Source organism: Molothrus ater, chromosome 10 (genome assembly GCF_012460135.2).
Source record: "Molothrus ater isolate BHLD 08-10-18 breed brown headed cowbird chromosome 10, BPBGC_Mater_1.1, whole genome shotgun sequence".
Classification (NCBI taxonomy): Eukaryota; Metazoa; Chordata; class Aves; order Passeriformes; family Icteridae; genus Molothrus; species Molothrus ater.
This window is the reverse complement of record NC_050487.2, coordinates 6,469,458-6,483,508: the sequence shown is the minus strand read 5'-3', so window position 1 is coordinate 6,483,508 and position 14,051 is coordinate 6,469,458. Positions and strand designations below refer to the sequence as shown.

At 40.8% G+C, this 14,051-nt stretch overlaps 1 protein-coding gene across 1 annotated transcript in view; it reads left to right on the top strand.

The window, feature by feature from the left end:
• STAG1 (stromal antigen 1) overlaps positions 1–14,051 on the top strand; it is a 154,075-nt gene that overhangs the window by 35,337 nt on the left and 104,687 nt on the right. Inside the window, exons 2-3 of the mRNA XM_036389252.2 lie at positions 3,493–3,627; positions 10,954–11,056. Coding sequence (XP_036245145.1) covers positions 3,599–3,627; positions 10,954–11,056 — 132 coding nt within the window. The 5' untranslated portion in view covers positions 3,493–3,598. The remainder of the gene's footprint in view (positions 1–3,492; positions 3,628–10,953; positions 11,057–14,051) is intronic.

Genomic DNA, 14,051 nt, shown 5'->3' with positions numbered 1-14,051 from the left:
CCAAGACATTGGATAAAGCAGTGAAGGCTAGAATTGATCTGCCTGCGTCTGATCTTCTCTTGTCTCTCACCTGGTTGCTGGAAGCTCTGCCTGGGTATAGAGTGCAGGATTGTTATTTGTGCTGATGCCTTTTCCTAGCAGTCAGATGCAGGTTTTGGGCAAGAATATTGAGGGGACAAGTCTTGTCTCTAAACCAGGAAAAACTAGTGTTTTCCATGTCTTGTTTTCTGCTGCTGTGCAGGAGCATGACACACCATCATGTACTCCAGAAGGGAGCACCGAGGGAGAGAGCAGGGTCATTGGAAATGGGAAATGGAGGAAGGGGGTAAAGGCATGACCAGTTAATTGTAGAAGACATTGCTTCATTTGTGTGAGCTGTTGTTTGAATGTATTTTGCACTTGGAAAGGATAAGGTGACTTGGTCAACAAGGAAAGGATTTTGTATTAGAAGTCAGCCTAATGCCTGCTATCCTTTGTTTTGAGTGTCTTCTAGGCAATGGAAATAATAATATAGTAACTGCTTGATTAAGTAGTTGATTTTCTTTAAGTTTTGGGATCAACTTTATAAGATGTAGGTACCCAGTCTACAACAGAGTTAACTTGATTTGGTGTTGTTGCTGTCAGAGAGTTGCTTGGAAGGACTCTGTCAGGATGTTGTCAGTTTTTTAATTTGTTTGGTTTTTGGCTAAAATGGGTGGATTACTTCAGCACCGGAGAGGCAAACAACCTAAGGACTGCAAAAAGTGTGGGTAGCTTTGTGTGTTAGTCAAAACCACAGGAAATATTGATGGAATGTGTGTATTGGATTCATTGTTGTGAAATCCTGGAGTCTTTTTAAAATGGAGCTCATTATGAGATTGTTTGGTTTATTATAGTGTTTCTTCAATAACAATCTACTAGAAAATGCATTTTTTATAAAAGGAGTTTTATATAATGGTCGTCGTGTCTGCCCTGATTATTGTGCATGCTTGGAAAACAGGTAAAAAAGGGAAACATTTACTTGTTCCCATTGTATGTTTGAACTAAATGGTGTCTTCTACTGCCTGCTTTATATTCCTCTATAGGTAATTTTTACTGGACCAGCATAAATTTATGTCATCTTAAAATATAGAGGTGCAGGTTCAAAAAGCTGCAAAGGTACAAAGGTCATTATAATTGGGATTGAATGAAAACATCAGACTTTTATTTCTAAACTAAAATAAGCAGTTAACTGCATGTTAAAGGACTGTATTGTGTTTATTATAGTTTAAATAACTCCAAATGCTGAAATATGAAGTATTCTTCCCCTTGCTCTGTTCTCCAGGACAGATGACAAAATAGTTGTGTCTCAAGCTTTCAGGATGTTTTTTATCAATGACTTTATTCTCAGGTAGAAGGAGAGAAAGAGGGAGAGTTTGATTTTTCTGGTTATGAGAACTTCATCTTTCAGAAACAGGTATTTCTTTTATTAAAACCAGAAAAACACAAAGGTTCATACTTGTGTAGTCTACAAGGATCAATGAATTTTCCACAGTTGTCAAACAGTTTTTGTATTTTGTCACACAGTGGCTGTATTAGTACAAGAGTGTAGAGGGGTAACTCTGTTGTCTTCTGACGGTCCAGTCTGAACGTTACCACAGAGGGGTGGCTTCTTTCAGCCCTGTTTTGCAGTTTCCTGTTTAGCATAAGGACAAGGAGGAAGCAGCACAGGCCCTTGCAGTTCCCTGGTGTCAGGTTTTCTGCCCTTAGCACTGTGAGTGCAGCTGCCTTGGTCCTCTCCTCTGCTTCTGGCTCTTTACACCCTTCACTCCATACTTCTGAGTTAGGACTTTGCTTTTCAAATAAGCTAATTCTGAGCAAGTATCCTTTTCCTTGTGTGTGAGAGCACTTCCCTAGAGCAGCTGAATGCTGCTGATTACATCTGAGCATGCACAGCCAGCAGTTGGAAAGGGTGATTAGGTTGAAAAGGAAAATTTAAAAAAGAAATCCCACATAGTAGTTGTGCAGGATGCCTTAAATGTCTGTGGAAGATACCCCACCTGGAGCACACATAAATTTCCTTGAACTTCTTTAGAAAGCTTTTCTGGAAAGTAAGATTGCCATGAATCCTGCTAGAATTAGCTAATCTGAAGGTCTAAGATGGATAGGTTTCCTTTGACATCCAGCTAGCATAAGCATTTGTATGAATGTGTGTGAGACTGCTTGTGTGAGTAAAAAAAAAACCAAACTTTTTTCTTCAGTCTTGTTCCAGTTGTAGTGAACTTCTCCATTTCAGAGATCTGAACATTGCCTTTATTTTTACATATAGGAAGTCAACTCAGAACTTAATTTGATCTGATGCTGTGTTTTTTTATGATAAATTCTTACCAGTGTCTGAAGTGGTTGCTTTATGTTGTGGACTGGAATGTGATTGCCCTGTTAGGAGCAATCCTATCCTTTGAAACACAGTAATGAGCAGTGTCTTTAATGAAGAAATGCTTATGGAAATAGCACAAGTAGCACATATGACATTTTTGTTCTAGGAGAACTCAGATTAACTTCGGTCTCATAGTAAAACTGGAGAACTTTTACACCAGCCTGGTGTATTGGCCCATTTAAACCATTAATGATGGAGTGGTGGTTTTAGCTCCAAACCAGCTTTTTGTTTGTTATCATGTGTTTGGCAACAAAATGGCTCCCTAATTATATGGTATAAAAATGTAAATTTCATGATAAGGCACTGTAAGTAAAACTGTTGTAGCACAAAGTAGTAAGTACTGGAAGAACTAGTTGTGTGCAACTGTGAGTCTAATTGGAACTGTAACATGAAGAGGCAAAAAAGCCTGTTCATTCTGGACAGTTGGTAAATAAACACTGATGTGTGTGTAGTAGGATGGAAGTTATACTTTATATGCTGTACTGGTTTGTTTGGTGCAGTTTATGTTAGCTCTTCCTGGCTGGATTTTCCTCCTGCCTTGTGCAAAGCTGCTAGTGCACAGGGAAAAAGTGCCCATCGAGAGGAAATTAATATTTAAATAAAAGAGTTTGAACATATCCTGTGTTTTAAAAACACACAGTTGAGTCCTTGGTATTCCTTGCCACTGATGAACTGCAGTGCTCCATGCAGCTCTTCATATTAGCCCAGGACCTGTAAAAGGGGAGACTGAAACAAATCTACTTTGTTTCTCCAGAACTTGCTTTTTCTAGAAGACTAGGATGGCAGTTCTGTGTTTTATTGCAGCGAGGATTATTGAATCTGTCACATTGTGCCATTATTTAATGGTAAAGTCACATCTGCTGCCATTAGTCAACTCCTTGGTTAGTCTTTTGGGTAGAGAAATGTTACTAGTGGGTGTAGTGACACCACAGATGCAGTCTACTTTATTATTTAAATTTACAACTTCAGTTTCATCAAGTTAAAATACCTCCTGCTGCACTTAGACCCTTGCACAGCTTTTATTTTGTAAAATTCAGTCACACAAATGTATTATTATTTTGGAGTCACATCTAAACATTTTTTTCTCTCTCTTACAGACTGGACTTTGACATTCTTTTCATGAAAGAAGTTTCCAAGTAGTTGTCTTATAATAACTTTGAGAAGAAGTTCTATGTAGCTCTTACTTCCAAGAGTGCTGCAAAAATGATTACTTCAGATTTGCCAGTACTACAGTGAGTATACACTTCTCTCTACATTTGAAATCTTGGCTTTTAAAAAGGTTGAAGTAAACAGAGAGGTGATTGTGAGGATAAAACATAAGCTTGGAAGAAGTGCATGTTAGTGTGACTGTTCCAGGCCTCCGGTGTTTTCATGTGCTGAAAAACTGTGTAAAAAAAACTGCAAAACACTTAACCTAAAAAATATTTCTTTCTATGTATGGAGACTTAACTTTGCTGTGCAAAGCAAAACAAGGTCTTTGCTACTTTTATGCTTCTGAATGTTGTGAGATTTCAGCAGCATGGATTGGATTTGGTCATAATGGACCATATTGTATATTCCAGTTGTGTATTTTCTTACAATGAGCTGAATTTATTGTGCAAAAGCCTTTGCCTGCTGCAGTTGAAGATAGCAAGTGTCATGAACATGTTTTGGTCCTGCTGGGAAATAGGAATGGTTAATGCACATGGGAACATGGCTGTGCTTGGATAAAGTGAGCTACTGGGAAGAACAGAGCGAAAGTCTATAATAGGAGGAGCTGGAGAGGAAATCAGAGTTAAGAAGGAATTTTAGAGACTGGAACCTGCTCCTTTCTTCACAGGGCAGGGAGAGCACACAAAGTGAGGAAGCTCATGGGGTGAGGTAATGACAGGGAAATCAAACCAGACCAAATGGGCTTGGCTTGGAGAAAATTAATTTATTGCTAATTAAAAAGGATTTGGATGATGGTGAGAAACAAAAGCAAAACCTACCAGGTGTTCCTCTGCCCGAGTTTGCCTTCAATCTTTCATCCCACCCCATCCCCTCATGCCCCAGTGGGGGTGCCCAGCCCACTCCAGCTCCCCCTCAAGGGACCCCTTCTCCCCCCCATCCCATCCCATCCCCTCACAGGGCTGCCCCAGCCATCCCATCCCATCCCCTCACAGGGCTGCCCCCGCCATCCCATCCCATCCCCTCACAGGGCTGCCCCCGCCATCCTATCCCATCCCATCCCCTCACAGGGCTGCCCCAGCCATCCCATCCCATCCCATCCCCTCACAGGGCTGCCCCCGCCCATCCCATCCCATCCCCTCACAGGGCTGCCCCATCCCATCCCCTCACAGGGCTGCCCCATCCCATCCCCTCACAGGGCTGCCCCCGCCCATCCCATCCCCTCACAGGGCTGCCGCCCCCCATCCCATCCCATCCCCTCACAGGGCTGCCCCCGCCATCCTATCCCATCCCATCCCATCCCCTCACAGGGCTGCCCCCGCCATCCTATCCCATCCCATCCCCTCACAGGGCTGCCGCCCCCCATCTCATCCCATCCCCTCACAGGGCTGCCGTCCCCCATCCCATCCCATCCCATCCCCTCACAGGGCTGCCGTCCCCCATCCCATCCCATCCCATCCCCTCACAGGGCTGCCGCCCCCCATCCCATCCCCTCACAGGGCTCTCCCCCTGCCATGCCCTCACAGAGCCGCCCCTCTCCCATGCCCTCACAGGGCCATCCCATGCCCTCACAGGGCTGCTGCCCCCTGTCCCATGCCCTCACAGGGCCGTCCCCTGTCCCATGCTCTCACAGGGCCATCCCATGCCCTCACAGGGCCGTCCCCTGTCCCATGCCCTCACAGGGCCGCTGCCCCCTGTCCCATGCCCTCACAGGGCCGTCCCCTGTCCCATGCCCTCACAGGGCTGTCCCCCCTCACAGAGCTGCCCCCCACTATTCCCCCCCAGGGCCCCCCACCATTCCCTCACAGAGCTCCATCTGTCACCACCTTGCTGCCAATGCCAGGCACCTGCACCAGGTACATTCGGTAACTATCTAAATTTATTTTTCTTGGAATGTTTTCTTTTTTTTTTTTTTTTTGACCTCAGGGTGTGAAGGAACTTGAGTTTATCAGGGTTGAGTGGCATTCCGGGCTAAGACTTCAAGTCCTGTTATTTAAGAAACTGGATGGTTGGACAATTGAAAAGAAATTTGTCTGACCTTAATAATAGTGTGCTTTGCATTACAGTTTTTGCTTGTATTTTTAAAACTGCTTTAAAAAAAATTAATTGTGGATGAGTACAGGCTAAAGCTGGGGATGACCTTGTTGGGCAGCACTGAGGGGGAGTGTCAGCCTGAGGGGGTTCTTGTTAGCTTAGGGATTAGTTGTGGAAGAACATTTTCTTGGTTCATATTTCCTGGATTTGCCACATTCAAGAAGTGAGGGAATGTTTGTGAAATATTCCAAGAACAAAAAGCTAGGAAAATCTGTGGTGGTGGAAATTGCATTCCACTTAAAGAATCCAGATGGACTTAAAAAGTGAATGGAATATCACAGAGTTTAAGGTTAAAAAGTGTATATTACTGGATTTGGTAACTCGACACACCTGCTGAAAAACCTGAGGGATGTTAAATATTCTATAAATATTCTTTAGTCAGAGCCACTGGTTTTAAGCAAATCAAAGAGTGTGTGAAAATATTCATGTTGTTTTTTCTGGTAAAGTTGGGAATAATTTAATGTTACTTTATGAAGTGTTGGTGAAATGTCATCCTCAACAATACATGTAGTTTTAATTGCTTATGAGCAAGATTAGATCTTTCATTTTCAAAGAACTCAGCATGATTTGCACATAGAGGTTTTGGGACTCTCCTGAGGGCTCAGAACATTGGCTAGTGTGGATGAGTATCAAAGAAAGTGATAAATTCTAATTCAGAAAGTCTTAGTCAGGCTTCCATCAGGAAGAGTGCTGGGTAAGGGTGAGGAAACCTGACACAATTTTTGGGCTAGGGGGTATTAGCTACACACATTTACAGATTTGGGAAGACACAGTCCAGTTCCACACAGAACATCAAGGTTTCCTTTCTAGCTCTTAAATGAATTGTTTGAAGGATTATTATTATCTCCCATTCCTGTGCTTATTTTCTACTTCTTTTTGTAATGTTTTGTAATCTTTTTGGCTACCCTCTTTAAACAAACAATCTAAAAGCCAATTTGATATGTTAATATATGTTGATAGGACCATATCATATGTTCCCTCCCAAATTCTTCTTTGTTGAGGGAACATGAAAGGAGAATCTTTAACCTTTCTAGATTGATAGAAGTGGCTTCAGAACACAGTGAAGACAGGATTTCACTTATTGGTGTTTCAGATGTTCTGAGAAAGCATCTGGTGTATTCGATCTGTGTGATGGACAGGTATGAATCTTCTCTCAGTGGCATGACTCATGTTTGCTCCTTAGATTTTTGAAGATCAGCCATGAGAACTGATTCATGAGCCTGTGCATTTAGCCATTTTTCTTCATGAATGCTTTTTTTCACAAGGCTGAATGTGGTGATAGCAATTACTGGATTTATCTCTGCCAGAATGTTGAGCCCCTCAGCAACAGCTATAAAAGCTTATAGAAGTGTTTTAGTTCCTTTTTTTTACTAAACCTGATACATAAACACAGGTTTTTGCTGTGGTATGCTTTTAAAGGGGCATGGTATATAAATGCTATAGCTAGGAATTTGTGAAATAGTAGAAGAAAGGTAAATTCATTTTAGTTTGTGTTACAGAGATGTGAAATTTACTGTGTTAATGGAAGCATGTTTCTCAGGAGCATGACGTGGTAAAGGGCTGTCCAGTAATCTGGTAATTCTTCATTAACATGGATAGCTTCAAGGGTTAGTAATTATAACTCTGGAATAATATCTGGAGTTTTTAGAAGGGATTCTGGAGTTGCTGCCACTTTTCTAGGATGCTTTAGTTACCACAGAAACCAGAAAGCAAAGCAGAGTATACCTGAGCCCTGAAAAGGGGGTATCACTTGTCTGCTTTGCTCTGCTCTCGTAGGTGCCTCCCACCTCTGTGAAATTCTCTCAGGTCCCTGTCATTTCCAAGGAGTCTTAGGAGAGGAAAGGTTTAGCTTTAGGCACTTCCACCTCTCCTCAGATGAGGCAGGTTTCCTTAGGCCCAGATTATCTTCCCTCACAACAGCTTCAGGAAGGATAAATTATGACTCGGCCCAAGTTTCCCCCTCAGGTGCCACACACACGTGGAATGAGGATAGGATCATTCTGGTCTATTAAGATGTGGATAATTGCCACCAGATAAATTACTTCTTAGCAGTTCTGTGACATGTAGGGAATGAGGGAGATGGATGCTGGCCAGCTGCTTCTCTCAGAGTGTTACAAACTGACAGGACTGCAGGCAGTTAGGAGATGCTCTACTGCTGCTCTGAGTGCAGAAAGAAGAGGAAAAGGAGCACGTGTGTGTACCCAGAGCAGCTGCAAGCCTGGGACAGAAGCAAGAGGCACTACCTCCCAAACTGAAAGGGCTCACAGCCACCCTGGAAGGACCTTGGTGTGCAGGAGCTGGATTATTCAAACAGAATTCCTTGCTGCTTGAAATGATGTTTATTTTAATACGAAACCAGCTAAAGACTGGAGGTTGTCCTTGGTCTTGTCTCTCTACTCCAAAGAATGTGAGCATTGAAGGGAACCCAGTTTTTGATGTTTTCCCCTTGTTCCTTACATGCATTCTTGCTGGAAAAGTTTCCTTTCTTCCTGACATGTTGTTAGGGTGAGAATTACTTTGTTTAATTTGAAACATTTATATTTAAGCTGCTTGTCTTGATCAGCTTATCATCAATGGAGAGAAGACAAAATTTATAAGACTTCAACTGTCTGACCAGTTTTGGGCACTGATCCTAGTGTGAGGTATTTTGTACATTAGGGTTTTCTGCATTGCATATGTCTCTAATTTAATTTAGATTAGCTGAATCTCACCCTTAGTACTAATTTACTGAGCTTTTCCCAGAAAGGGAAATGGCCAAAGAGACTTCCAGCAAATCAGAGAAGTTTTACCAGAAGAATATTAAGAGAATCAGGTTTGAGGCAACAGTCTATTTAAGGCAAAGATTAGAAGGTGGTTAATAACTTAACTGTTCCTTCCATATGCAGTGTTAGGAAAGATTTGAAATTTCCAGAGCTAAATAGACAGATTTATCTGGAGGTTTTGCTAGGCTGGACTGAGGCTGTAAATCGGCAGAAAGTCGAATTCTCTGTGGAGTAGATGCATGTGAAGTAGTAGTAGAGTTTAATTTATTTATATAGCTCTGGTGTTTCAAGGGAAAGATTTGAGGTGTTTGCCTAGGAGGATTGCTGAATCTGTTTTTAGTAGAGAGAAATCTTTATCCTGATGATCCTAGGGGTGCAGGTTTCTAAGTCAGCAAAGCACAGTGTTTCCCCAGGAATGGGGGTATTGTTTAGACAGACACCATGCCTGGAACTTTTCCAATAAGGATCTGAACAAACCAGAGAGAAAAGCTTTGGGTTGGTTTTTTTTTGGGTTTGTTTTTTTTTTTTTTTTCCTAGGGAAAGCAATAGAGAACGGTTTTAATTTCTCTGCAGCAACAGAAGGGAGCAAATATTTTTATGGGGTTCTTTACTTCTGTATTCAGATTCTATTAAAATTGCCATTGTGAGCCAGTGTGCATTTTTGTCAAATTGACTTGCAGTGTGCTGAGGTATTTGAGTAAAGGCTGGAGACATCCATCTACATAAGCATGTTTTCAGCTGTATTTACTGCATTGCTTTCCTCTGCTGTGGCCCTATTCTACCAAACAATTTTTCACTCTGTTTGGGGTATCTTTTATTTCATTTTAGGCTGTTTACATTTTGGGGTGTTTTTCTAAATACATAGCTTGATGGTGAGTTTTTCAAGTTTCATATTTTATGAAGTGCAAAAGCTGCTTTTTAATTCTATCACAACAAAGCTGCATTTTAAATATTTTGTAGAGGTACTGCATTACAAGTGTGTAATTTGTGAACTCAAATGCACTTGAATAGTGGTTTTTCATCTAGGGTGCCTGATTTTCTGGGATATATGGAGTATTTAGAGATAATCCACTGAAATTAATTTCAGTAAAACATTTGTAGATGTTCTTCTGCATTCTGGCTTTTGTAAAAGATTCTGTGGACCCCTTGGTGGTTTTGTGCTTGCAAATAGGAAAAGGTTGGAAAACAATGTCTTAATATTAGAAATTCATCACAGTTCTCCAGAATTATTTGAGTGAGAGCAGATCTAGACAATACAGTAATTTCAGTAAAGAGGAGTATAAGAACATTCCCAGTTAGGATACAATAATATCTTTCTGCATTATTAAATAGCTTTCTTGGTGATACAACAAATTTGTAAAGTATTCCTGGTCTATAAAGCAAAATACAAAATAGGCCTCAGAGGTGGAAGATCTGTGTAGATCTTTGCTTGCTGGAGCTTCTCAGTTTCTCTAGAGCAGATCACTTCTGCTGCTGTTGATGTGTGAGGCTCTATAAAATATGGAATAGGTCTGGTTTTCACCTTTCCTTTGCACAAGTAACACAGCAACTGAACTCCTTTCACTTCAAGGAAAGGATTTTGGATTTAAAGAAGTCTATGATTATAACTACACTTGACCCATCCTTGAGTAATCTAGGACATTTTTACTTGCAAATGAAAATTTATAGAGATCTGGTGCACTGGTGGTCTTGCACAGTAGAAATAAAGCCCAGGTATGGTTTTGCATGTGAGCTGCTCTTGGGCAAGGTCTAATGCCCCAAAAGATGAATTACAATCTGAGTTTCTTCAAGCAGCCATGTGTGTTTAGAAGGCAGAGAAGTACCTGTGCCTCTGGCTGGGAGGGGTGGTGAAAATTAGGGGAAATTTTTTTCTTATCATGGTCTTAAATCTGAAATGGCAACAAATGACAAATTATTGTTTGGGCTTCTCTGCTAACAGGAGTTGAGCAATGTCAAAGCTTTTCCATTGTACAAGTGAAAATATTTTTCTAATTGCAAAAATTATCAAGGTCTTCAGATGAAAGGGAGTTTTTGGGCTTGGGCCTCACAGTCAGCATGAATCCTCTTTATCAATAGCTGCCCAAGCCCCTTGTCTTGGGGTGTGACTGAGAGCTGTGTGGAGCCTTGTGACTGTTCTAATGATGACACAGCTGGGTTGGACTTCACACTGCTCTTGGGGCCTTGAGAACAGCTCAGAAGCACCTACAAAGAGTAAAAGGAGGTTCTTGGTAGTGAATACATTGTGGGATTGATGAACTGAGCATGTGCTGGTTAATATAGCCAGTTTTGAAGTGTAAAGTGTTTTCAAATAAAATTAATTTCAAGATTCCAGTCAATAAAGTGACGTTGGAGCTGAGGAAAAGGGAAGGCCTTTTGCCAGGATGAGCAATGCTCGTTTCCTTGGTTTGCACAGTAAATGGGGAAAGCCTTTTATGCTGACTTTTTTTGTTGTTCATTTGTTTCCTGGCTCAGGACTAAGTATTTAATTGGTCAGTTACAGACTACTAGTTGATTTCAGATCATTTGAATTTATGTAATGTTTCCCTCCCCTAGGGATTCTACAAATGAAACTACTGCACATTCAGATGCTGGCAGTGAGCTTGAAGAAGCAGAAGTCAAAGGAAAAAGGAAAAGGGGCCGTCCCGGCAGGCCGCCAGTATGTATAATTTATTTTGGTTTTGTTATGCATCTATTTAATTTATTTTTGTTTAGTTATGCATCTATTTATAATTGACTGTAGACTCTTGTTCATCTGATCAGCTTGTGGTCACATAAATAGGCTTTTAATGAGTCCTATGTCAGACTTTATGAAGACTTGTAGTATGAAATATTTATCAAATTGATGTGCAAACAATGTTTGAAATTTATGTCCTTTAAACAAGGACATAAAAATGATGTCATAATAGCTATTAATTTTTCTTTTGCTAGCTGCTTTCATGAACAATACAGTTTTGTTATTATTGTCATTACAACATTCTTCCAGATATGAGAATATCCTCAGTAAGTACAACACTGTCTTCTTGAAAGTTGTAATGGACTTTAAGTGATAAATGGCATTCTAGCCATCCTTTTATTACTGCTAATCCCTTAATGTGAGTGGAAGAATTACAGCATGATATTTACTAGATTACTGAGAAAATCTATTAACCCCTTTAAAAGTCATGTGACTGACATGGACTGCCTTCTATTTGTAGACTGGAAGCTTCAAGGTGTCCCCTGGCATAGTGCAGCAGGTGATATGGTTGTTTTGTCTCTGCTGGCCTATCAGTAGGACCATTCAGAAACAGTTCTCTATTACATGGGTATTAGGGAGGCTTTCTCTTTTATTTTCATCTATTTTATAAAATAGACAATTTATTGGAAAATGAAGGGCAAGTTCTGGGTGTCATGTTGTCCTTCATGTTGATTCTTGAAGATGATCAGTGTAGTTCCCTTGGCTGTATCACTTGAAGTACCCATGTGGAGTAAGACTTGGTGGGAACTCGTGTGTTTGTTGTTGATGAGTTTGATTCACCTCTTAGCATTGCTCTGTGAATAAACTCACACTGTCAATGTGCCATATATCTGTATAGCACTAGGAGATGGGGATGATTTTTTTTTAGCCCTGAGGGCTTTGATCCTAAGGCTTATCTCAAACCATGGGCTTGGTGAGAATGTAAGAATGGACAGATCCATGTGTTACTTTCAGGCGTGCTGGCCAAGCTGGAGCAAATTCCTCTTTCCTGTTGGTTTTCAATTTGCATCACAGTCTCTGGACTCAAGGAAGGTGCCAACATTTTAAATCCTGGTGTTTTCTGGGCACGTTGTCTTCCTTTTTGAAAGCTTTCAAACACTTTCCCATGATGCATATGTTCTTCATCAGGTAAATGGATTTGCTCATGAACATGAAGCCTCTTCAGAGCATGCCTTAAAGAAGTGCTTAAAGAGAACAGCTTATCTGTTTACATAGTTTGTAAGCAAAGGATAAAATGAATATTTAATTAGAAAATCTATGGGGTTTTGTAACTCTAATAAAAAAAAGGCTGGTCTAACCTGATTGCTAACCCAGAATGTTGTCACAATATACAACCTCAAGTTATAGCAACACCAGGGGTATTTTGTACCCAGCACGTACCCACTGGAAGGGAAAGGTGAATGTTACAAAAAGCATTTCTCATTCCTCTGCTACACTTTATTAGTAGCTCCTATGGGAACATTTGCTGAAGCACTCTGCTGGTCCTGCTGTCAGGTTTCTAGGGGAGGAATTGCTCATTTTGCTTAGGACAACCCCAGGCTCATTAGGTGTGATTGTCAAGTGATGAGCATGCAGAGGGAGCAGCCATTGCTTCAGTCACAAAGTGATGGGCTGTGAGCTGACTGCTGCTGATAAGGAGCAAGACCTCAGGGTTATCAGGGGGAATTCTGAAGCTTTATCTTAATGCTTAAGAGGAGTCAAACACCTCCAAATCCAGTCTTGCAACATAGAGGAAGAAAATAGAGAATGAAACAAATACAGCGTCCTTTATAAAACTGTAGTTCGTCAAAATTTGGAAGAATTTGCTCAGTTCTACTTTCCCTTTTGACCTCCATCCCAAAATCTCAGGAAAGTGTATATTAGGACTGGAAGAGTTTCAGAGAGGAAAAGCAATATGGTTGTTCATGGACTGGGACTCAGCAGATCTCATTGCAGCCTCCTAGTCAGAGTGGGGTCAGCTTTGGGATCAGACCACGCTGCTCATGGCTTTTCCAGTTTGATTTTGAAAGCTGCCAAGGCTGGAGACTGCACAGCCTCTCTTAGGTGCCTATTCCATTCTACTTCATGATAAATTTCTCCCTTTGTTCTTCTAAAAAAAAGAAAAAAAACCCCAAAAGCAAAAAGCCACTCTAATGACTAGAAGAGAGATGCAAAACCTTTGGAAAGGCTAATCTAGGCAATTGAATTTACAGCATTATTTGATGTTAAAAGCCAGGGACTTGATAATTGTATTGCTTTATTAAACCATGTTGCCAGCCCAGCCACTTCTCTCAGGTAAAATGCCTGGTTCTTACAGGAGGTGCAGCTCTGACATTTTCCCTCCCAGCTCTTCACTACCATGGTTTTTGTTTCCTTCACAGGTACCACCTACCTGTACTTTCAGATGTGCAACAGATTAAAAGGTTTAGTTAAGTTCAGAAATGTTTTTCTTAACTTAGATTAGATTTAGCTTAGATGATTTTAATTTCTGTTGTAGATCTGAAGAATGGTAGCCCAAAGGCTTTTCTGATTTCTGTGGCTGGGATTTTTTTATAACTTAGATATTATGTTCTAATAAGATTTAATCTCTTCCAGCAAATGCTGATTTGCTTATGTCTTTAGGCCATCACAGCTACAGTGGCACATCTGCCATAAACATACTGACCTCTTGGAAAGGGACTTTACTTTGTGCTGCATGATCCTATTACAGAGCTGCATAGAATATATTCCACTAAATATATGTATGTATTTTAAACAGGTTTCTGCTGAGTGTCACAGAATGGACTTGACCTTTTATCAGAAAGATACGTTACTACAAGAGGGTTTTCCAAAGAAAGACAATCTCTGCAGATTTGAGACCGTTGTAAGAAGATGGTGCTCATTTGAAAAACTGCCTTTTGTAGCAAATACCTCTTCAGTTCACAGAGAACTGTAATGC